This window comes from Cervus elaphus, chromosome 8 (genome assembly GCF_910594005.1).
Source record: "Cervus elaphus chromosome 8, mCerEla1.1, whole genome shotgun sequence".
NCBI classification, from domain to species: Eukaryota; Metazoa; Chordata; class Mammalia; order Artiodactyla; family Cervidae; genus Cervus; species Cervus elaphus.
Genome location: NC_057822.1, coordinates 44,473,346 through 44,496,278, shown reverse-complemented (window position 1 = coordinate 44,496,278; position 22,933 = coordinate 44,473,346). Strand labels below are relative to the sequence as shown.

Here is a 22,933-nt window from a genome sequence, read left to right as displayed (position 1 = left end):
TAAAATGACCTAGATACTATGCATTAAACACACACTTATCTGATAAGGGTACAATAGGTCTAGAATGTCAATAGAATAGGTCTAGAATGTCAATAGCAGATGCCTCAGCAAATAATTTCTACCCAGAGATTTTTAAAAATATCAGAATCCAGGAATAAAAGAGAATATAGTAACCAGAAGCTATTTTATCTCTAGTATTCTCTTGAACCTGGGATAATGAGGTCTTCATAAACCACACACAAATTAGCAGTGAAAGATTTGGCAGAGTAAGCTCTTCAAAATGTGTACATAGTAATTCATGTTCTGAGAAACTAGTTATAGAATATAACCTTCAATTCAGAATTTCACAGTGTAAAATCATTATTTATAGCACTTGATAATGTCTATAGATTTCTTAAAATCCTGTGATTAATCTCTTTGAATGTAACTTTTTAAGCTATAGGTATCTCAGAACGTTAAGTCTGTATTGATTAACATAGTGAAAGTGAAGCTGTTCAGTCGTGTCTGACTCTTTGCGACCCCATGGAATGTAGCCTACCAGGTTCCTCCATCCATGGGATTTTCCAGGTGAGAATACTGCAGTGGGTTACCATTTCCTTCTCCAGACTGATTAACATAACCTAGCCATAAAAAAATGTTTTCATTCCTAATGTGTATTAAACATTGTTCCCTAAGATAAAGTGCCAAAACTAATTGGCCCTTCATGTTTTAGAAGTCAGTACCATCCCTTTCTGATGTAACATTTGGAACAAAACTAGGGATATTACCACAGATTACATCCAACCTATTTAAAATTATGACCCAGGGCCACATTTAGATCTTTACAGGCCCTAAACACGAAAGACTTTATTTCTACCCTCTCCCATGCAGTTAAAAATAACATTAAATTACAAATAATTGCAAGTCCAACTTCCTAAGCTGCTTTTCCCAGGGTGGTTGGGAGGAACTAAAATTTTTTAAGTTTTGTATTTTGGGAGTCTCCTCTTCTTTATTAATGGTCTAAACCAGCTTTTCTCAACTGAGGTTCCTCATATGAACCATAGAAAGACTATTTTCTCATCTCTCCAGTCACGCATGCACTCTGGACAAATAAGAATGGGATATAATTAAGGACAGTAGTCGATTAGAAACATTATATTGGGTTGACCAAGGAGTTTGTTCAGGATTTTCTGTAACATGGAAAAACCCAAAAAGACTTTTTGGCCATCCCAACGTATGTAGGATAAAAGTTAATTTATAACTACGGATATCTAGGGTATTAGGACTTGATTCTTGCAAGGGTTTAATTTGCCTTTTAGTAATCTAGCTCTACAGAGATCCAAACTCCCCTTCCTTCCCAACTTCCACAGGGGCCTTGGCCTCAGGCAAGTGAGAATAGCTGAGAACAATCAACATTATACAAAGCAGTGTCTAGATGCTTAAGTGCACAAGTCTGTGAGCCTGAATGTCTTGAGTGTGTCTGCTCTATCACTTACTAGCTTTGTGACCTTGTTGTTCAGTTGCTAAGTTGTGTCTGAGTCTTTGCGATCCCATGGACTGAAGCAAGCCAGGCTTCCCTGTCCTTCACCATCTCCCTGAGTTTGCTCAAACTCAAGCCCACTGAGCCAGTAATGCCATCCAACCATCTCATCCTCTGTCGTCCCCTTCTCCTCTTGCCCTCAATCTTTCCCAGCACTAGGGTCTTTTCCAGTGAATCAGCTCTTCACAGCAGGTGGCCGAAGTATTGGATCTTCAGCTTCAGCATCAGTCTTTCCAATGAATATTCAGGGTGGATTTCCTTTAGGATTAACTGGTTTGATCTCCTTGCTGTCCAAGGGACTCTCAAGTCTTCTCCAGTACCACAGTTTGAAAGTGTCAATTCTTCTTTATGTCCAACTTTCACATCCATACATGATTACTTGAAAAACCATAGTTTTGACTATAGAGAGCTTTGTCAGCAAAGTGACTTTCTTTTTTTTTTTTTTTTTGGCTTTTGCTTTTCAATATGCTGTCTTGGTTTGTCATAGCTTTTCTTCCAAGAAGCAAGTCTTTTAATTTCGTGGCTGCAGTCACCATCCACAGTGATTTTGGAGCCCAAGAAAATGAAATCTGACACTGTTCCCACTTTTTCCCGATCAACTTGCCATGAAGTGATGGGACCAGTTGCCATGATCTTTGTTTTTTGAATTAAAAAAAAATTAATTTACTTGGAGGCTAATTACTTTACAATATTGTGGTGGTTTTGCCATGCATTGACATGAATCAGCCGTTTTAAACCAGCTTTTTCACTTTCCTCTTTCACCTTCATCAAGAGGCTCTTTAGTTCCTCTTCACTTTCTGCCTTAAAGTGGTATCATCGGCATATCTGAGGTTGTTGATACTTCAGATGAAGTTTCCTTTTCTTATAAAGGAAGAGTAATAGTACCTATTGGGGCCTCTCAGGTGGCTCAGTGGTTAAGAATCCACCTGCTAGTGCAGGAGACATGGGTTCGATCTCTGTGTTGGGAAGATACCCTCGAGAAGGAAATGGCAATACACTCCAGTATTCTTGCCTGGGAAATTCCATGGACAAAGAAGCCTAGTGGACTACAGTCCATGGGGTTGCAGAGTTGGACACGACTAAGCAACTACACCATCACCACCACCACAAACAGTACCTATCAGACACTTGTATTAACTGAGAACTGAATAGCGGTATTTTCTTTAAAGTGTTTATAATGGTGCTTGGCACATCCTACCACTGAACGAGTGTCGTTTTTAACTCATCCTTGGACCGTAAGATATTGTGACCTGGACCAGAGTTGTATTTGTGTGGAAGGATACTGCCCCCACTATCTTATTAATACCCACTATTTTATTACAGCACCTTAAAGTGACTTTCTCCTTTGTACTTTCTCTGTATTTTCTAAGGTTTTCAAACTTAACTAGTACTTTTTGTTTTTTTTTTCAGGCCCTGCTGAGTGGCATGGAGGATCTTATTTTCCCAACCAGGGACTGAATCTGCACCTCCTGCAGTAGAAGTGCAGAATCTTAACCAATGGACCACCAAGTAATACATTTTTAATGAAAGGAATACTGAAACTGTCAACTGGTAAAACTCATTCTTCCTAACTAATGCAGAACTAGAGTTGAGGGAAATAAAAAGGTCTGGTGAGTTGCCTTAAACCACTCTTCTGGAACTGCTAATCTATACCAGCAATTTTGCATTAAGGCATAACAAGATATAAAAGGGAAGAGAAAGCTTTGGCTCATAAGTAAGGAATACCAGGCATGAGGGAAAAAGGTACAAAAGAGATTTTTCTAGAAAGTGCATGTAAAAGGAAAAGAAAAGGCGGCCTGGGGCTCAGGCCTTTGTTAAATCCATGTTCTAAGAGGAGGTTAAAGTATCTCTAGAAAGAAAATGTAGGATTGATCAAGAAGTTTAATGCTAGAGAATGAACTGCTGGTAAGAGTATGAGAAAAGCACTTTCATACATTACTGAAGAATGTAAATGGCACTGTAATAATGATGGCTCCTCTTGTAAGACCCAGGAAAGAAAATTAGTTCTAATGTCTCAGTACTAGAAACAGTTGTGCTTCACCTGAGAAACTGATTTATCTTAAGGATATCTGAAAATCACATTGTTAATCTCTCTCTCTCTCTTTGGCTGCTTTAAAGTTCACAGATAAGTTTGTACCTTAACATTAACATAAATGTATGGCACACATTTTATGTATTAATTTCACTCCTGCCTACATGTTATTTCTTATTTTGGGTGTTATATGTAATTTTATATATTACCTTAGTTTTATAAATTTCCTTAATAGGGTATCATATAAATTAAAAAGTTCAGACATACATGAATAAAATTGCATGCTTTGAAAAAATGCAACAAAGGACCATTTTAAGCTATGAAACTTAGGTATGATATAAATTAACTCAGGAAAATCCAGTCAAAAGCCAAATAAAGCTGTATTTTATACTGTACAAAAGAAAATTTACATCCTTAATGTAACTAGATACATCTAGGGAAAAATTACACATCTCTCAAGAAACACAATATTTAACATCTTAGATATGTTTCTGCATTGCAGACTGATAATGAATTTTATACATCTTTATTTATAACTTAAAATATTTTTTCATCTCTGGCAGATATTTACAAGGTCAACAGTGACTATATTTCACATTTCAACAATCAACAGCATTAACCAGTTCAGTAAGACAGTTAAGATAATGGCTTACATGCACCAATAAATATGATCTTAAATGTGCATTTTTTTTTCTTCAGCTCTGAAAAAAATGTTTTCACTAGTCCTAGTTTGAAAGGACATCAGTCAATAGAGATCATATTTTCTTCCTATCATATTTAAATTTTAACCAGCACTATTCTCTGAATACTTGGCAAGTTTACACCAAGCTACAGGTTGATGATGATTAAGAAACAAAAACAGAAGAGCTGACCTATTCAACCTGTATCCTTTTATGAAGCAAACGTGAAAGTTGAATATTTCCTGTATACTTGTCCACTGTGACAGAGACCAGATACATGATGTTACAGTAGTAAAAAACTCTTCAGAAATTGTAGGTCAGGAGTGTCAAATTATGATGACAAAGTGGGAAAATTATCTTTGCACCATGAAAACCGTTTCACTTAACCAGTTAAAATGAATGTAAAGCCAGTGTAAGTTTTAGAATAAGAATCAAAAAGCCACCACTGAAAAGCAGTTAACGAACTTCTTACAAATATTTTAAAACAACACAAAGTACATTTAGCATACGTCTCAATTCAGTTTGGATGATAAAACTAAAACCCACAAAAACCGACGTTCGTAATTGTTAGAAAGCCAATCTTTTCTAAGATAACAGATCAAGACATTCATTACTTTTTAACTTCTATCTGATATAAAAAAAATAATACATAGAGACTGTTTGGGACATCAGGTAATATACAAATTCATATCCCCCCAAATCATTATTTAATAGTTTAATTCTTTAGTGCTGAGTTGTTTTAAAAATGAGTGTTTTAACTTTTCTTAAAGTTAAAAATCATGTTTTTCTGCGAAGAAAAAAAATACCCAGAGTAATCGAGTACATAAATTAAGTAAACATAGTTTTAGCCAATGTCACACTTACTAGAAATAATTGACATTGCTCACTTAAAAATACACATTTCTATAATTTACCCTCAATTTTTTTAGAAAGTCACAATATTATATAGTATACTGATTATAGGAATTCTTCTCTCCCTCCTTTTATTTAATACTGATGAACAAAATCCTTAATTTGAATTAAGGAGACATGAAATTTGCCATAAGAAATAATATTTGGATTTATCCCTTAACTGGTACTTTTGCTGGAAGTATAAATGTTGACATTTTACAGACATGGTAAGAAAACCTCCAATGGAATCTTGTAGGTTCTGTATATCTGTTCCACAGGAAAGACTATTTCCCCCAGGGCTAGAAATCAATCCTCCATGTTAAAGGGGCCACATTCCTTAATGGGTACTTCAAATTTTATATTTGGTTGATTCATTTTCTTTGGTAACTTTTGTAGTTTATGAAGATGTGAAGAATTTCCTCTGGTATCATTAACACTACACTTTTGACACTCAAATACAGCAAACCAGATTGATATGAATTCTGTAGTTGGGGATGGACTGTCCAATTAAGTTCATTTTCTTTGAAAATAGAAGACTTTCTTTACTAAACCTACCTTCAGATACACAATTCTGAAAAAAAAAAAAGAGACTCATTTATACTTTAAGCTATGCCTAATTCTAATTTTGGGTGTAAAAATCTGTATTAAACAGAATAGCTTAACAGCAGATATCTGAGTATGACTTAATTTGTAAACATTTTCACAAAATCCAGAAACAAAACATAGAACTTACGTATCTGTACTATGCTGCCAGTTATTTCACATCATTGCCAGCTATCTGCTAACTTCTATCCTAAACTATTTGCTCTTCTATTTCTCATGTGATTAATGGCTAAGATTATAAACATACTGAAGAGACTGAAGTTAAATTTTGTGGTTATGTGGTCAGGTTCAGAAGCAATGTACCTACATGGGCAGGGGAAGGTTGGATGATTATGACTCCTCTAATTCTAATGGGTTGGGATCACCACACAAATTTCTGGCACCACCAAAAATCCAATAGTTTAAGTGCACATTGGTTGACTCTACAAATAGTATTTCCTATATATGTTAGTGCCAATATGATATACCCATTAGGTATACAGTGTAGGTAATACTAAAATTTATGTCTTACATTGTCAACACGACCACCTTAGCAATGGAAAGTTGTATCAATCTGGTGACTCATGATTTTTTTTTAGCACTGTTAACAATTTTATATTGCATTCCATTTTATAATCTGGCAAATATCCTAACACTTAGACTTTAAGCTATCAATTACTTCTAGCTGATTTTCAAACAGCTTGTTTCTAAAAAGCACTTTTTTAAAAATTAAAGTATTTTTACAAATAAGTGTCTCAACCGACTTAGTGGTTTGAAACATGACAATAATCATTCAACTTGAAAGATAAAAAGTTCTCAGGTTCAGACTGTTTACATAGCCATAGTATAGAAAAAATTGCTCTAAAATTCTTGTAGATTTTCTGACCACTGTCATTTTTAAACTAAAAAACAAGTATGTAACTGAAATACTGATTTTAAAAAAACAAAACCATAAAACTTACTTTGTAATTCCAAGATCAGAAATGGAGATCTTCCTTGCTAGTGTCTGTATAAATAGTGTACTACCCACTAAAGACACGTACTATTATTTTTATTTACAGATGAACATGCAGAGAATTAAATGAGACGTGCTGATTGTCAACAATTAAAAGTACTCAAAAATGGACCCATACTAACTCGTCCGAGTAGGAAAAACACCCCACTTCATTAAAATATTCACAAAAATAGTGCAAACAAAACAACTTAAAAGGAGTTATTCTCAATTCTTCAGTAAAGCTACCAAGTGGAATTTGAGAATGTAGGTTGGAAATATTGAGCTTATATAGCTGGGACTACCGCATTTAAAGACATTTTGTACCATATGTACACTTTAAATGACATGGGTCACCATTCTGTTACAGAACCATAAGCTTCACACTATAAATCTTTTTCAATCACAGAAGGAAATAACTGCTTGTTATCTATCTGCTCTGAGCACAAGGTTCAATCTCTTTACATTAGAAATTATGGAGTAAAATTTATCTTTGCAATACTACATTGTGCAGTACAGTTAACCTGCCACCTAGGTGACTGTGAAAGCTGGCCGATTCAAAAATTACTTAAGATACCTAGAAACACTGATTAAAGTCATTTTCACTGGGTTTATTTTTGCATTTAAATAAATTCCCAGAAACATAATCAACTATAAAATGGCAGCATACAACTGTTAAGTGGCAGAAAACAGTAAGGCATAAATTAGAGTAAGAAAAATTATCTATCCTTCCCCATCTATGTTTATTACCCTACATTTTTTTCTGGATTTAATACTTTTCTTAATGTGCTGTATTCACCACTATTAGACCCAAACTGTAAAGAAACTGCAGAAGTGGAGAGTGTCCCATACTACGATCACCATATGATGAGTGAAAGGAGGCAGTGGGGTGTTAATATGCATTTGATGGGAGACAGGAGTTTGACTCTGGCTCTGCTTCTAAGTTATGTGACTTTGACCACATTACCACCTTTTTGAGCCTCAGTTTCCTGAGGATGGATATGAAGGAGTGGGTGCTGGGAGACTCCTAGATTACCTCTATGGTCTCTTTAGCACAAAAAAATTTGACTTTATAATAAACAGGCACAGGAGACTCATTGGGAAGGTAAGACTAGTGGTAATGATCAGGATTTCAAATTACAATCATCACCCTCCCACACAGCTTCTCAAAATATTTTTGTATTTAAAAATCTTACTTCTAAGCTAGCTTTCACTTTACACGTGATTTGTTCTAAAACATATATGTGTTCTAGTAACATGATTTCAAATTAACATCATAGAGAAGAATTCCCAAAACCTACAGATAATTTGTTTGTATTTCTTAATTGAACCTGGCATAGATAACATCAATCAAATTATTTTATTATAGAAAACAAGTATTTTCTCCCTAACTAGCTTGTCCATAAATCAAAGAACTTTTTAAAATGGAAGTTAGGAAGTATAAAAACAAAAAGTTGTTAAAGGATAAAGCGTGAATATTGCTGGCATATATTTCTAACAGTTGTATATCTGAAAATTATTTTACATTAAATGCAATAATGCAAATGAATATTTAAAAATCTCTTAGAAAATGTGACTATGGTTTATGACTGACTCATCCCATTTTAACTACATCTTGAACAGGAAATCTGTTCTAAGACACCGAATGCAAAACTTGAACTAAATGAAATGTTTCTTCTTTGGGGCTAAATTATACTACTTAAAAGAATGGAACACAAATGTTAGAGGGTCATGAAACATTAATGGGTATGTGTATGTACAAAATATATATGACTATACATAGAGATAAATGAAATCCTCTAAGTTGAAAGTTTTTCAAAACCAACTTTTCAAGTGTAACATAAGATTTCTAAGAAATCAGAGGGAGAGTTTATTATGTCTTTCACAGTTTTTGCTGTAATTTGGTATTATCTGGGGTTTTCTGTGCTATGACTAAAAGCATGCTAGATTTAGGTGCCAATAAATGTACAACTTGCTAAATTAAAAACAACCCTTCAGTCTCTTAAATCAACCTGGCAGTGTTACCATAAAGTGACTGATCTCGAGCCATGGCCAAGATCTCACCCCCTGTTAAGTATAATGCTTTTCTCTTTTCATACCCGAAACTTTGCTTTCCTTATTGTTATAGATCTTTACACCTCATTTATTTGGCTGCTTTTAATTCATTTATCTGACATCCCTTAGTTAAATTAGAAGAAAAGATATCCAAAATATGTCTTTGTGATATATACATATACACACCATATATATACACACATACACACATACATATATATACACAAATCAATAAATCTCTATCAACGTTTAGCTTTTCTTCAGACTTTGGCAATGTTATAGATAACAGTTCAGGTTCTAGTTTTCCATTTTCATATGAGCTGAAAAATATTACACACCACCAAATTCAAACAAGCATCTCACTGTTTTCATAAAGATTCTAACAGAAAGTACCTTACAAAACCCGCAAAAATAAAAACCTCTTACAATAAAAAGGAAGGGGCTGGATTTTTAGGTGTGGAAAAAAACGAGAAGCATTTTTCTGGTTATTTTATTTATCAAAATCTATTAGAATTTTAATCAGTAGAGGTAATATTTCAAACTTTGTTAATTAGGAGAATACTTGCTTTCTGTAAATTCAGTATGTTTTTCTTTTACAATAATAAAATAAGAATGTCTAAATGTACAAAGCATTCATCGCTCTGAATATCGTGTGGAAGAATGTATAGCAGTTCAAGTCATAATACACTGATTTTCAAAAACCAATATATTTTCTTCTATTTCAATCAAGCATTAGAGCCTGGGACCCAGATGAGGTCATAATGAAATCTTATCCAACCAAATCATAACTTAAAAAAAAAAAATTTCTAAAAAAACCAATGATGCATTTTCGTAGCCTCTTAGCAATTACCAAATGCTACTTAATACATTCAACATCTAGCTTACTGGCATGATTTCAAAGATTTATAAAAATGAGAACTTTTGCAGATATATGATTAGAAGGTACACAAATTGCATTACATTAAACACAAAGGCAGTGTGGTCCTTATAGGAGAAATCAAGTCAGTACCCCCTGGTAGAAATGTTCTATAAAAATGTGTCACATTGAAGCGTCAGTGTTTTCAGCCAATTATCTGTCCCTGATGTATTTCCTTGGAGTATATGACCTATCAGGACTTCAGGTTTCTTAATCCAAAATATCTGACTGAATTTAGGTACATCTAGAAAGCAGCTAAAAGGGTTTCTCCAATAGTCTGACATCATAGAAAGTGGGTTGAGAAATCCCTCTCTTTACCTGAAGACGTACTTGTTCTACTTCAGTCATCATCAGCTCACAAAGGAAAAGAAAAAAAAAAAACAATCAAAACTTCCCCTCACACAAACAATCCCACACAAGCTAAACAGAAACTGCCCCCTCCCCCCCATAAAACCCCAGCACCGAAGTGGCAATCATTCCTGGGAAATAGAACAAGCCCCTTGGATTCTCTGATTTATTAGCTGTTCAAACTCAAAGGACAGAAATGACCTTATGTCCTGTGGGGAGGAGGGAAGACATGTTAATAATGACTATAGAGCCATTGAGAAAGTGCATTATCTATTACACAATCAACTTAGAGCCCTGTCCTCCAACAGAGGTGGCCACAACTTGATTCAAATGCCTCAGTAATTGAACATTGTATCCTCGAGATAAAGGAGAAGGGGGAAAAAAAGAGCCACCCTCATTTTAATGAAAAGGTGCTGCAGTCTACCACCTTTCCCCATGCTTCTCAAGAAAATGATTGCACAGACTCAGAGAAGTCCAAAGTCATAGCAGAATCTCTGAGGCACTCCTGGTTAAGAGAGAAAAAATATGATCCAGTTATCTTCATAGTTCTACAGATAATGAGAACAAACCCGTTTTTTGTTTTTCTTTTTTTTAAACAAAAGCCAAAGTATCATTCATAGGGATCATATACACCATTTCCTCTAACATAACCTCAGTCTCACAGTGTTGAAATGGGACTGATCAGCCTACGATGGATTGCACATCACCCAAGGAGAAAGGAAGGTGTGGAAAACGCAAACATTTTCTACTGCTTCACAAACACGTTTACAAGGAACAGGTGAAGAGAAGATATAGGAAAGAGAGAAAAGAAAACCTTATTGCTGTTTCCATACAAAATACAGTATGAAGATACCTAAACTAAATCAGATCTGTTTATGATGACCAATGTTTTCACAATGTGGGATGAAGTGTCTCCTTGAAGCACAACGAAATGTTCGGTCTAGAAGATAAGCAGAAAGATGAGAGAGGATATCAAGACTACACCTGGGATATCAGCTGCATATTGAAGCTTGGGGATCGAGACTGCTTGGATAAGGGAGCTCCCGGGCTGAGCAGCTCTTTCCCTTCTCCAGCTTGACCTAGCCGGTCTTCCTGTAGACTGATAGTTGAGTAGCGATTAGCATTGTTAGCTGCTAAATTAGTAACACCCTCAGTGCCAACCCCAATGCTGGTACTTGCTTGACTGCCATTTACATAGTCAAATGATTTACTTGAGGAAGCACTGGCTGTCCGGATTAGATTAATGCTATTAGTTTTTGGCACCACCTGGCCAGCAGGCAGGCTCAGGTGTTTCTTCATCGGTGTCAGCTCAATTGAATCTACACTAAGATCAGTTGGTTGCTGTACATACTGCCTGCGAACTACTGAATCTCGAGGGCTCTCATTGGATTTGATGGCAGAAGTTGTTTCTTTATCCTTGGCTGAACGCCCAGTTGCTACTTTCCTTAAGCTTCCCCTCTGAGAAGAGGAGGATGGTTTGGTCCCAATTGGCTGGCTGCTGAGGGAAGCCCCTGATGAAAATCCTTCATCTGCATCATTCAGGTTTACCGACTCCTCTCCTCCATTTATACCCTCAGCACCTAAAAAACAAATCAGACAGACTCAGCAATAGCTAAATTAAATAAGCAGCAGCCGTGAATAACAACTCAACTGACCTTTTCTCCTAGGTAATGTTTGCTATAGGTCAGCAATGACCCTTGCTACCAACACTTTCCCTAAGTAATTTAGGGGAAGGAGCCTCAATCTATACAGAATTCTAACGTTATTCATTCTGTTCATTTAGCTTTAATTAGGCTAGCTTATGTAAAACTATTCACAAACAAGCCTAGCATACTATTAATATCAACAGACACACAACTTTTGGTAAAATACAATACTTAGTGATCGTAAATCTTTATGATACACCTTGTCAATCTGAGGTGAGTATATCTATCTAAAAAAACAAAACTTTTCCTATCTTTCTTAATCTATCATAAAATAGAATTTGGAAATGAGACCCTTCTAATTTCAGTCACCCAGAATAATGTCAAAAACTCATCCCCAAACCCCTTTTAACTACTGTGAAACTTTATATTTAACAGCTAATTGCTTCTAAATGGCTTTAAAATCTTTAACATGGAGCTCGTGCATTTCCTAACTCTAAACTAAAAACTCTACATTGCCTCTAGTAACTTCAGTCATATTCTGTCTTATGAACATGCCTACTCACTGGTTTCCATATTTTCTTGATCAGTTAATATGAAAATACTTGATTATCAGAGAACAAAGGTAAGAACCAACAAGGATACTGAGGAAGAATTTTTTACGATTTTATAATATAATAATAAATAATATACAAAAATTTTATGTTATATAGTTATATAATATTTTAGATTTTAAATATTGAGATATATTATTTGGGGATCACAAAATACTTATAGTATTCCATTAAGTTTCATGCAGAAACTGCAGTTAACAAAAGAATTCTTATCTTGGGATTTTGTAAGAAAAGAAGCACGTATTCAGTTTGGGGTTTCCAGAAAGCCCGATTTCTTTACTGAAAGTATGATCAACACTCTCCTAGAAAATAGAACATTTGCTTCTTTCAAAAACTGACAGAAGTTTGCTACCTTTAAAATATGTTTACCAGATTGTAAGAAAGTTCAGTCTGAATCTACATACAGATATCAATATTTTAGCTAAGGTAAACTGTTAGGACAGAAATCCAAAAAAATATCACTTTGAAATACAAGTTACCTAAGTAAAATATACACAAAATAGTTAAACACAATCTTTATTTAACATAGTACTTGGAAAAATATAAATATTTTCTCATATGGATTAGTTCTTTCCTTCAAAAGAAGAATGAAATAGCCTATCCTTAGGGCAAAAGGCGTTTCTTGTTATATCCAGCAGTTTAGTCATCTTGACTCATCATGCAGAGCCGTATGAAAATGCAGCTGCCACCAATTCTCTCAACCCCTTCCTCGAGAACAGTATATACTGTGCATCAAAACAAAACCTTTAAATTACATTTATGTGACATCTAAGCAATTTATTTATAATTACTATGAAGAACTCCACAATGCCCAGGAAAAGATAGCCACTGGTTCAGAATTAATATCAGTAATATAAAACTAGAAGTGAACAGAAATATGTCATTGGCTATATATATGATTAGGAAAAGAGACTGAGAGACTTAGTGCTAGCTTCTGAATTTTGCCACATGCAGATCTGATGCCCAAGCAATATGGCCATAAAAGAGATATGACAATGTAGAAACCACCATGCAAGAGAACCTACTGATATTTTATATACTAAGAAATGCTATTTCAGTATAGTGGAACACTGAATATACTTTAATCACAACATAGTCCTCAGTTTAGTAATAATTTTAAATACAGCTTTAAAAGTTATAAATGTTACTTAACAATCTGGATAAAGGTAGGTGATGAATTCTCCCTTCAATTCCAACACGTAATAAATACAACTTTAACTGTAAAACTGTTTAAAACCATTAGAAAACATGTTTTCTTTTTTCTTTTGGTTGCACCACATAACTTGTGGGATTTTAGTTCTCTGACCAGGGATTGAACCTGGGTCCTCAGCAGCTGAGAGAGCAGAGTCCTAACCACTGCAGTGCCAGTGAAATTCCCTTCTTTTTCTTTTAGAAGGTCAATTATTGATGCTAATCCAAAAGCTCCAGCAGACTTCAGAATTACCAAAACTTTTCATTAGTTTTAATAATTTCCGTATTTCTGTCTAAAAAACCCCAAGGAATAAAAAGGCTATTGTGTCTAATAACATTTTCCTTTCTAATTTTCTCCTTGGGTGATAATACTATTCATGATCCAAAGATGAGACAACCAAACGGATTTTTAATGAACTTTCCTATTCATGTTTGCTTTTCCTTATAAATTAGCTTTTACTAATACTGATTTAAAGCTACAATTAAATTAGATTAAAAGGCAAAATAACTTGAGAAATTTCAAACACACCAATGGGACTCATTCCTTTTCCAAATGGCTATACCCCACCTTCACAAACCGAAATTTTACCAGTAATAGAGGAGATATTAAATCAGGATGTTTTAACATTTAATAGGACACTTTAAAGGAATTACTATTTTTTCCTTTTTCAAAGTGTATGACTTATGATTAATAGGAAGAAATGATTCTACCCAATCCCATACTTCTTAAAATTTCATCAATGTTAGTGAATATTGTACTATATTTAGCATGGATACTCTAATATTCTAACAATAGCAGTAGATACACTTCAAGTGGCTCATTTAGTCATCAAGAAACTGGAGAAACAGATGTTGATCAATTTAGGCCAACTCTGAATTTGACATCTATTCATATACTTATTTTTATGCCTTATACAAGATACAACTGACTCCCAGGGATAACATAAAGAGATACAGAAAAAATGAAAACGAAAGGCTGTGTCTTTCACACGGTTCTCTTCATAGTACCAACTTCTTTGGGTCCCTAGATCATGCACATGCAACACTGTTAAATGAAGTCAGGTCACTCTGGGCAAATGGGCAAGGGAACAGAAGGTAGATTTAGATTCTTACTGAGCATGCTCAAATTTTTAACGCACCAAAGAGCAAGAGATTTTCCTAAAGTAGAATAAATAAAAATATGTAACCTATTTTAAAACTACTTGCTATATTTCATAAATTAGTGTACAAGTTCCACAGCTGCAATACATTAAATAATGAAAAAACTATTAGGCCACAGTTTCCTCTTTCATAAAACCAATTTCTATGGCATCACATGTTAAACAGTAAATAAATGCTTTCCTATCAGAGAGAAGTGTTCTTTTATAGATAACGATCATGGCTGTGGTGGTGGTGGAGGGGTAAAAAAAAATTCTCATTTGAGATACCCATACTGTATAAACAAGGATCTACTAGGATTTATGGCTTCTAAATAATACATTTCACTTCTGTTTGGGAGCTATATAAGATAATCATTATTTACAATAAATGATAAAAATGTAGTGTGCACCAGGAGAGCACATTTATAGAGGAAAGATGTCAGTAGTTCAGACCCAGGCAACTTGATTTGAAGATTATAAGAAGCCAATCAATACTGGTTTATTCTGTCAAAGAGATAACGAAGTTTTTGTTAATTGGCCACCCTGGGCCTAGAGACAAATCGGCCAGCTCCATTTCAGTCCCATTTCTCAAAAATAATGTATTAAAGCATTAGAACTCTCCTCACCTATTTTCCAAATAATACATTATCAAATAAATGAAATTGATACATACTGAATAATAAGGCTCAGGTCCATGGGGTGCATTTTTCCTTTCCTGATGTTAGAGTAAACATGCTCAGTAATGAAGAAATCCCAAGCATTTGCAGACCTTTTGGAGACAGGCCTCTCCCTTGTTAGTAGCCATGCCAAGCTGCTCTTTAATTACACCGGGATGCAGACTCCAGGCCAGCACAAATGGTAACTAAAGATTGTACCTGACCTGGCGCTAGCAAATGGGGGGGGGGGGGTGCGCTTTGCAAGGAGAGTCTAATACACTCTGGGATAGTGGAAACACACACTAGAATGGAAAGATGCTCTGCTTGGGGACAGAGAGCCAGGATCCTCCTCCAGCAACTGCCTCACTGACTTCTGCCTCCTCATCTCTGTCCTACCCTCTGTTGTGGCTGCTGCTGAGTTGGGCTCCGGCGAGCCGTGCTCAGGAGTCCTGTGCACCAGCACCTCCCCCTCTTGCACACGTTTGATCCCTAGGTCAGTGGAGCCGTGTTGGATCGGGGAGCCAGGAATACTCGGGTCAGCCTCGTTTGAGAAGTCAAAGCCATCTGGGATTCAACATATAAAATTTTAGTGCTTTTTTGCTGCTCTATTCTTTTCTGAGCATTTTGACCCAGGCAGATAAGAGAATGTATATATGGATATGACATAAACACAAACATTATTTATATAGTTACATGTGTGTGCACAGCATGCACACACATAAGGCAGCAGATGAACAATGTGAGGTTTGCAAATGAATAGGAGAGAAAAATAGAGATCATTAAAATGGCAATTAACCTCTCTTAGGCAAGACAGCTTGACTGTTCAAGTAGCATGTGCTATGAAATACTGCTGGACTCAGCACTTACAGGACAAGGAAAAGATAGATAAACCTCAGTTATTTTATGCATGGCTTGTATTATACCAGTAGTATGGCCAGTTACATAATTTTCTCCCACACTGCTCATACAGGTACCTTTTTTTGGAAACAGGCTTAAAGAAATTTCTTTTCTATTGTTATTACTAGTTAGAAAAAAAATTAACTTCATCTTATTTTCTGTTTTAACATTCAGAGAACAGTTTAAATAACATCTTTCTACTTTATAAAATATATATACATATTTATATTAAAATGAATTCAGGTATACAAACCACATTTCTAGTGCTATTTTTAACAACTAAACAATTTTACTTTAACTACATAGAGTACTATAACATCATGTGTAAATATACTCTGTAAAAACAGTGATAAATTTACTTTAATCCATGAGTGGGCTATAGGGATTTTATATTCACCTTCTCTCCTCCATCTATGGCGACGGATTGAAGCTGTTGTAATTGCAGTCCGAGAAATCCTCGGCACTGTTGGAGTGACTTCGACTTTAAGTACTTTCTGGCCTTCTTGTGAAGAATCAGGAGCATCAAATGGTAATGAGTTTTTCATGGCATTGGCAACCTAAAATGATAAGTCTATATGTACTTACATCCAATATACAACTTATGCTTACTGTACATTTCATGTTTCCATACTATCTTGAATATGTATTTAAAAGTTGTTCTACAAAATAGAAAAGTATAATGTGTCAGAAATGTTTATATTTCCACTAGTCTGTATTCTTTTAGGTAGACTTCTAAGATGAAAATTCATTTAAAAATATGAGTCACACACCCTCATGGACTCTCTGAAGTTGCTGGCTTTCAAGGAGAAAATACATTCCAAAGAGCTTTTAACATTTGAACCCTGATACAAGAAAATTTGGAGTAAGTTTCTTTCTGATTCTTCAGATGATAAAATAACATGCAAAATTTAATTTATAATAAAAAAATTAGCTTTGTTTTCACGAGGAGACATCTTCCCTAAACAAGTCTGGCACTTTGTTCCACCAAGTTCTGCCGTCTGTGGAGGAGAGTGAGGTAATCTGGCTGGAAAGCAACAGCCACTGGCTGCTCCATGATTCCTAACGGAGTAGTGCTGACCTAGCAAAGATCTTGAGCTAGAGGACCATCTTTCTCCCTCACTCTCCACTTGGACAGGACAACTGAAATGCAGCAAGCTGGATACCCCTGTCTGCTCTGCCAACTCAAACCTTCTCTCCAGTGGGCTGTTCCAACATCTAGACTAAAGGGTAGGGAGTGAAGTCTTTCAATCTAACCTTAATCAGCAATAAAGATGGTACTTGTTTTTCTATCTACCAACTATTTTATCTATTTATCATCTGGCTCTATTTTTGAATAGAGAAAAGGAACGTCATTTACTGGGTCCCTTGGAGACCCATAACAATAAAGGATTATTCTAGAACTATAGATTACGAATCTCTTTACCTATACTGCCTTGGAAATGCCACTTCTACTTAATTTATAAGACAGGGATAAAATTATAAATTTAAAGAGTCTTGCAAATGCAAGGTGTTATTATCAAGATGTAACTTTTTTATCTTCTTGTCCACTTGTTTTCTGTTTTGGGTCACACTGTGCAGCTTGTGGGGGATCCTGGTTCCCCAACCAGGGATGGAACTCATGCCGTTGGCAAGGAGAGAGCAGAGCCCTAACTAATACTGTCAAGGAATTCCCTACGCAATCTCTTTTATTTTTTACAGTAACCTTTAGGGTAAAATTAGGGATGCTGACATGAGGAAAAAAGAAAATTCAAATATGAAAGAATTAATATAAATGTTACTTCAATAAATTTATTTTTAGCTTAAACTATAAAAAAGATATGAAAAAATGACTCAAAAATTATACTCTTAAATTGTTGCAAGTAAAATTACATAACTAAAAAAATACAACTCTAAAAATACTAGAAAAAGTTTAGAAAATACAGAAAATTGCAAAGAAAAACTATCCACAGCTGAATCACCTAGATGACTATTAATATTTGTTATTTTTCCTTTGTCCTGTCTAGCATTAAAAAAAATAGCTGTATACTACTTTACCATTAACACAGCTAGCATGTTCCCTTAATATTAATTTTCAAATATATAATGTCATCAAGTAAATAACATAACTTAATGAGTCTCTGTTGTAAAATAATGTTTAGAGTTCAGATTCCTTTGCATTTAAAACAAACCTTGATCTAGTGTTCACAATTCATTTTAAAAAGTTTTAAATAGTTTCTTGGGAAATGTTGGTAAAGATGGGATAGTAGCTCAAAGAAAACACATACATTACCAAAAGGATGTGCAGAGTTATGTCATACTGTTACTGGTAACAGAAAATGCCTTCCTCATCCTACTACTGGACGTTCAAATTTATTTTTTGATTGATCATTTACCTTTTGGAGATATAGTTATTTTGTGGAAGAGTATGATATTTTTATATAAAACTAAATATTAACTTGCTTTTTTGTCATGCCCGTTGATAATTAGTTCATATTAATTTCGGTTTTAAAAAACTGATGGTTTACGGACTTCCCTATAGGTCTAGTGGTTAAGACTTTGTGCTTCCACAGCAGAGGGTACAGATTTGATACCTGGTCAAGGAACTAAGATCCCACATGCTGTACTGCATGGCCAAAAAATAAAACAACAACCCCCTCTCCCCTCCAAAACAAAACAAAAATCTGATGGTTTAGAATTTAGATGTTTATATAGTAAAAAAAAAAAAAAAAAAAAATCAACCTTTTTTGGTGATGTGTTCCATCACTTAAATATAGCCTTTCCTTCTCCAGAATTTGAGCAAATATTTATAGCCTCTCTTCTTTCTTTTCTTAAAGGATTTCAAGACACTTAATTCTTTAATTTATTTGAACTTTATTTTGCTATGTTGTAAAAGAAGAGGGTCTAAAACAATTTTGTTTCCTTTCCAACTGTTGGTATGGAATAAACCTGTTTTCCCCCTCAATGATTAGTACTGCCTCATACATTGCATACTGAATTTTATACCAGTAGTACCCTTTTTAGGTGCAGGAAAGTTTAACAAAAAGTAAATATAATAACTTACCAATAGTGGTTGAGAAAAGAGTTCTAGTTGAGCTCTATAGATGATGTCATCAAGGACTTCCTGGCCAAGGTCCCACTGTCCATTATACCTATGGAGAAGCAAATTACAGTCTCTAGCAAATATCTCTCATTTTCAATAACAATCTTTTTTATTGATCCAAGTCCTATTATTTTGGTTCTGTAACAAGATTTTCACATTAATTTTTGCATCATGCATTTCTAAACTATCCCACTTTTGGCTACAAGAACAAAAAGAAAAATTCAAATATTAACATTTAAAATACTTCACAGATATCTCTTCAAAATAATTGGATTTTATCATGTGTTGATATTTTGGGTTATCTATTTGAATTCATGAAAATCTGGGTTATGAACTATGTGACAGTATTTAGACTTCAGTTTAATGACTAGCTATATTTTAAAAGTACTGAAAGGGCTATGAATAATTACATGTCAACAAACTGGACAATCTAGAAAATGGATGAATTCCTAGAAACATACAACCTACCAAGACTAAGTCATTAAGAAATAAAAATCTGAACACACCCACCACTGTACCCAGAGGAAACTGAATCAGTAATCAAAAACCTCCCAATAAGTAAAAGATGGTCCCAATAAGGACCAGATGGCTTCATGAGTGAATTCTACCAAACATTTAAAGAAATAATATCAATCCTTAAATTTTTCCAAGAGTGAACACTTCCACAGTCATATCACAAGGCCAGCATTCCCCTAATACAAAAACCAAACAAGGACACGATAAGAAAAGAAAATTACAAGCCAATATACCTCTGACAAACACAGCATAAATGCAAAAATCCACAGCAAAATATTAGCAAACTATATTCAACAACTGATCACAAACCATGATCAAGTGGGATTTATCTTGGGATGCAAGGATGGTTCAACATCTGCAATTTAATCAACTGTGATACACCATATTAACAAAATGAAGGATAAATCCTTCATCATAATAGCAGATGTAGAAGAAGCACTTGACAAAAATCCATTCATGATTTAAAAAAAAAAAACTCTCAGAAAAGTGGGTACAGAGTAGATGTACTACAATAAAGGCTGCATATGACAAGCTCATAGTCAACAACTACTCAACAGTGACAAATGATCAAGAAGAAGATCTCTCTAAGATCAAGACCAAGACAAGGATGCCCACTCTTGCCACTTTTATCCAACACAGCACTGAAGTTCAAGCAAATAAAAAATAAGAGAAGTAAAATTGTCTCTGTTCGCAGAAGACATGATATATAGACAGTTTACCAGTGAACAACATGGATTTGAACTGCATGAGATCACTTATATGTGAATTCTTATCAATAAGAACCAACTACTGTATTACACAATCTGTGCTTGATTGAAGCCTTGGATATGGAAGGCTGACTATAAAGTTATACTCCGATTTTCAACTCTGCAACTGGCACCCAAACCCATTCATTGTTTAACAGTCAACCGTAGAAAACTATAAAGAATACACCAAAAAAACTGTTAGGATAAACAAATTTAGTAAAGTTGTAGGTATAAAAACAATATACAAAAATCTACTGCATTTCTATGCACTTAACAAACTATCAGAAAGGGAAATTAAGAAAACCATCCTATAAAGTCAAGTCGCTCAATCACATCCGACTCTTTGCAACCCCATGGACTATACAGTCCATGGAATTCTCCAGGCCAGAATACTGGAGTGGGTAGCCTATCCCTTCTCCAGCGGATCTTCCCAACCCAGGAATTGAACCAGGGTCTCCTGCATTGCAGGCGGATTCTTTACCACCTATCAGGGAAGCTACTAGTAACAAACTATCAGAAAGAGAAATTAAGAATACGATCCCATTAACAACTGCATAAAAAATACCTGGGGGAAAAAAAATACCTGGGAATAAATTTAACTAAGGAGGTGAAAGACCTGAACCCAGTACACTTAAAAGTTTTCATACAATACTTCAATGAAAGAAACTGAAGAACACACAAATAAACAGAAGGATATGCCATGCTCAAGGACTGAAAGAATTAAAATTGGTAAAATGTCCACACTACCCAAAGAAATCTACAAATTCAATATAATGCCTATCAAAGTTCAGTGACATTCCTCATGGAAATAGAACAATCTTAGAATTTATATGGAATCACGAAAGACAATGAATAGCCAAAGCAATCTTGAGAAAGAACAACAAATCTGGAGACATGATATTTACTAACTGCAAACTGTATCAAAATGCTTTAGTAATCGAAACAGTATAGTACTGGCATAAAAACACATATAGATCAAAGGAACAGAATGGAGAGCTGAGAAATAAACATACATATATATATATATATGATCAATTAATTTAAATATGAGAATATAAAAAAGGTAAAAGGATATTATTTTCAATAAATGGTGCTGGGATAACTGAACAACAGCCACATGCAAAAAGAGGGAAAGTAGAAAACTGTCTCTTATCACACATCAACTAAAAATGGATTAAAGACTTCAATGTAAGATCTGAAAACAAGAAACTCCTAAAAGAAGACAAAAGCCCCTTATTGCTTATAAGATGAATGCTGGACATTAGTCCCATCAATTATTTTTTGGATTTGACATCAAAAGCAGAGGCAACAAAGGCAAAAATAAACAAGTGGGACCACACTAAACTAAAAGCTTCTGCACAGCAAAGAAAACCATCAACAAAATGAAAAGGCACTTTTGGAAAGGGAGAAAATATCTGCAAATCATATATATGACAAGGAGTTAATATAAAAAATATACAAACAACTCATACAGGTCAATACAAAAAACCAAGTAGTCCAATTAAAAATAGGCAGAGAACTGAATAGACTTTTTCCCAAAGAAGACATACAAATGACCAACAGGTACACAAAAAAAGCGCTCTATGTCACTAGTCACTAGGGAAATGCAAATTAGTATCATCTCACATCTGTCAAGAATGGTTAGTATCAAAAATACAAGAAATAACAAATGCTGACAAAGACGTGAAGAAAAGGGAACCCTGTGCATTACTGGTAGAAATGTAAATTGGTGGAACAACTATGGAAAACAATATGGAGATTCCTAAAAAAATTAAAAATAGAACTACCATATGATCCAGCAATTCTACTTCTATTATGCATTGGAAGGAAACTTAATTACTCAAAAAGATATCTCGCACCTCCACCTTCACGGAAGCATTATGTACAACAGCCAAGACATGGACACAATCTAATTGTAAATTAACAGATAAAAGGATAAAAAGAATATGGCATATATGTACATGTAAGTATGTATAAAGATTGCCGGAAGAAATATCAACAACCTCAGATATGCAGATGGTATCACTTTAATGGCAGAAAGTGACGAGGAACTAAGTGCCTTTTGATGAAGGTGAAAGAGGAGAGTGAAAACGCTGGCTTACAACTCAACATTCAAAAACTAAGATCATGGTATCCGGTCCTATCACTTCATGGCAAACAGATAGAGAAAATGTGGAAACAGTGTCAGATTTCATTTTCTTAGGCTCCAAAATCACTGTGGATGGTGACTGCAGCCACAAAATTAGAAGACGCTTTGCTCCTTAGAAAAATAGCTATGACAAATCTCGACAGTGTATTAAAAAGCAGAGACATCACTTTGCTAACAAAGGTCCATATAGTCAAAGCTATGGTTTTTCCAATAGTCATGTATGGATGTGAGAGTTGGACCATAAAGAAAAATGAACACTGAAGAATTGATACTTTTGAACTGTGGTGCC

At 34.8% G+C, this 22,933-nt stretch overlaps 1 protein-coding gene across 6 annotated transcripts in view; it reads right to left on the bottom strand.

Annotated features, from left to right (window-relative positions):
* Positions 1–3,907: 3,907 nt before the first annotated feature.
* FAM126B (family with sequence similarity 126 member B) overlaps positions 3,908–22,933 on the bottom strand; it is a 62,158-nt gene continuing 43,132 nt past the window's right edge. For 5 of the 6 annotated variants that reach the window (XM_043910413.1, XM_043910414.1, XM_043910415.1 and 2 more), the window contains 4 exons: positions 19,195–19,282; positions 16,552–16,711; positions 15,654–15,821; positions 3,908–11,594 (listed from right to left, as the gene is read on the bottom strand). In XM_043910413.1, the coding sequence (XP_043766348.1) occupies positions 10,993–11,594; positions 15,654–15,821; positions 16,552–16,711; positions 19,195–19,282 (1,018 nt within the window). In that variant the 3' untranslated portion in view covers positions 3,908–10,992. The remainder of the gene's footprint in view (positions 11,595–15,653; positions 15,822–16,551; positions 16,712–19,194; positions 19,283–22,933) is intronic. The other variant, XM_043910416.1, reaches the window with a different exon arrangement.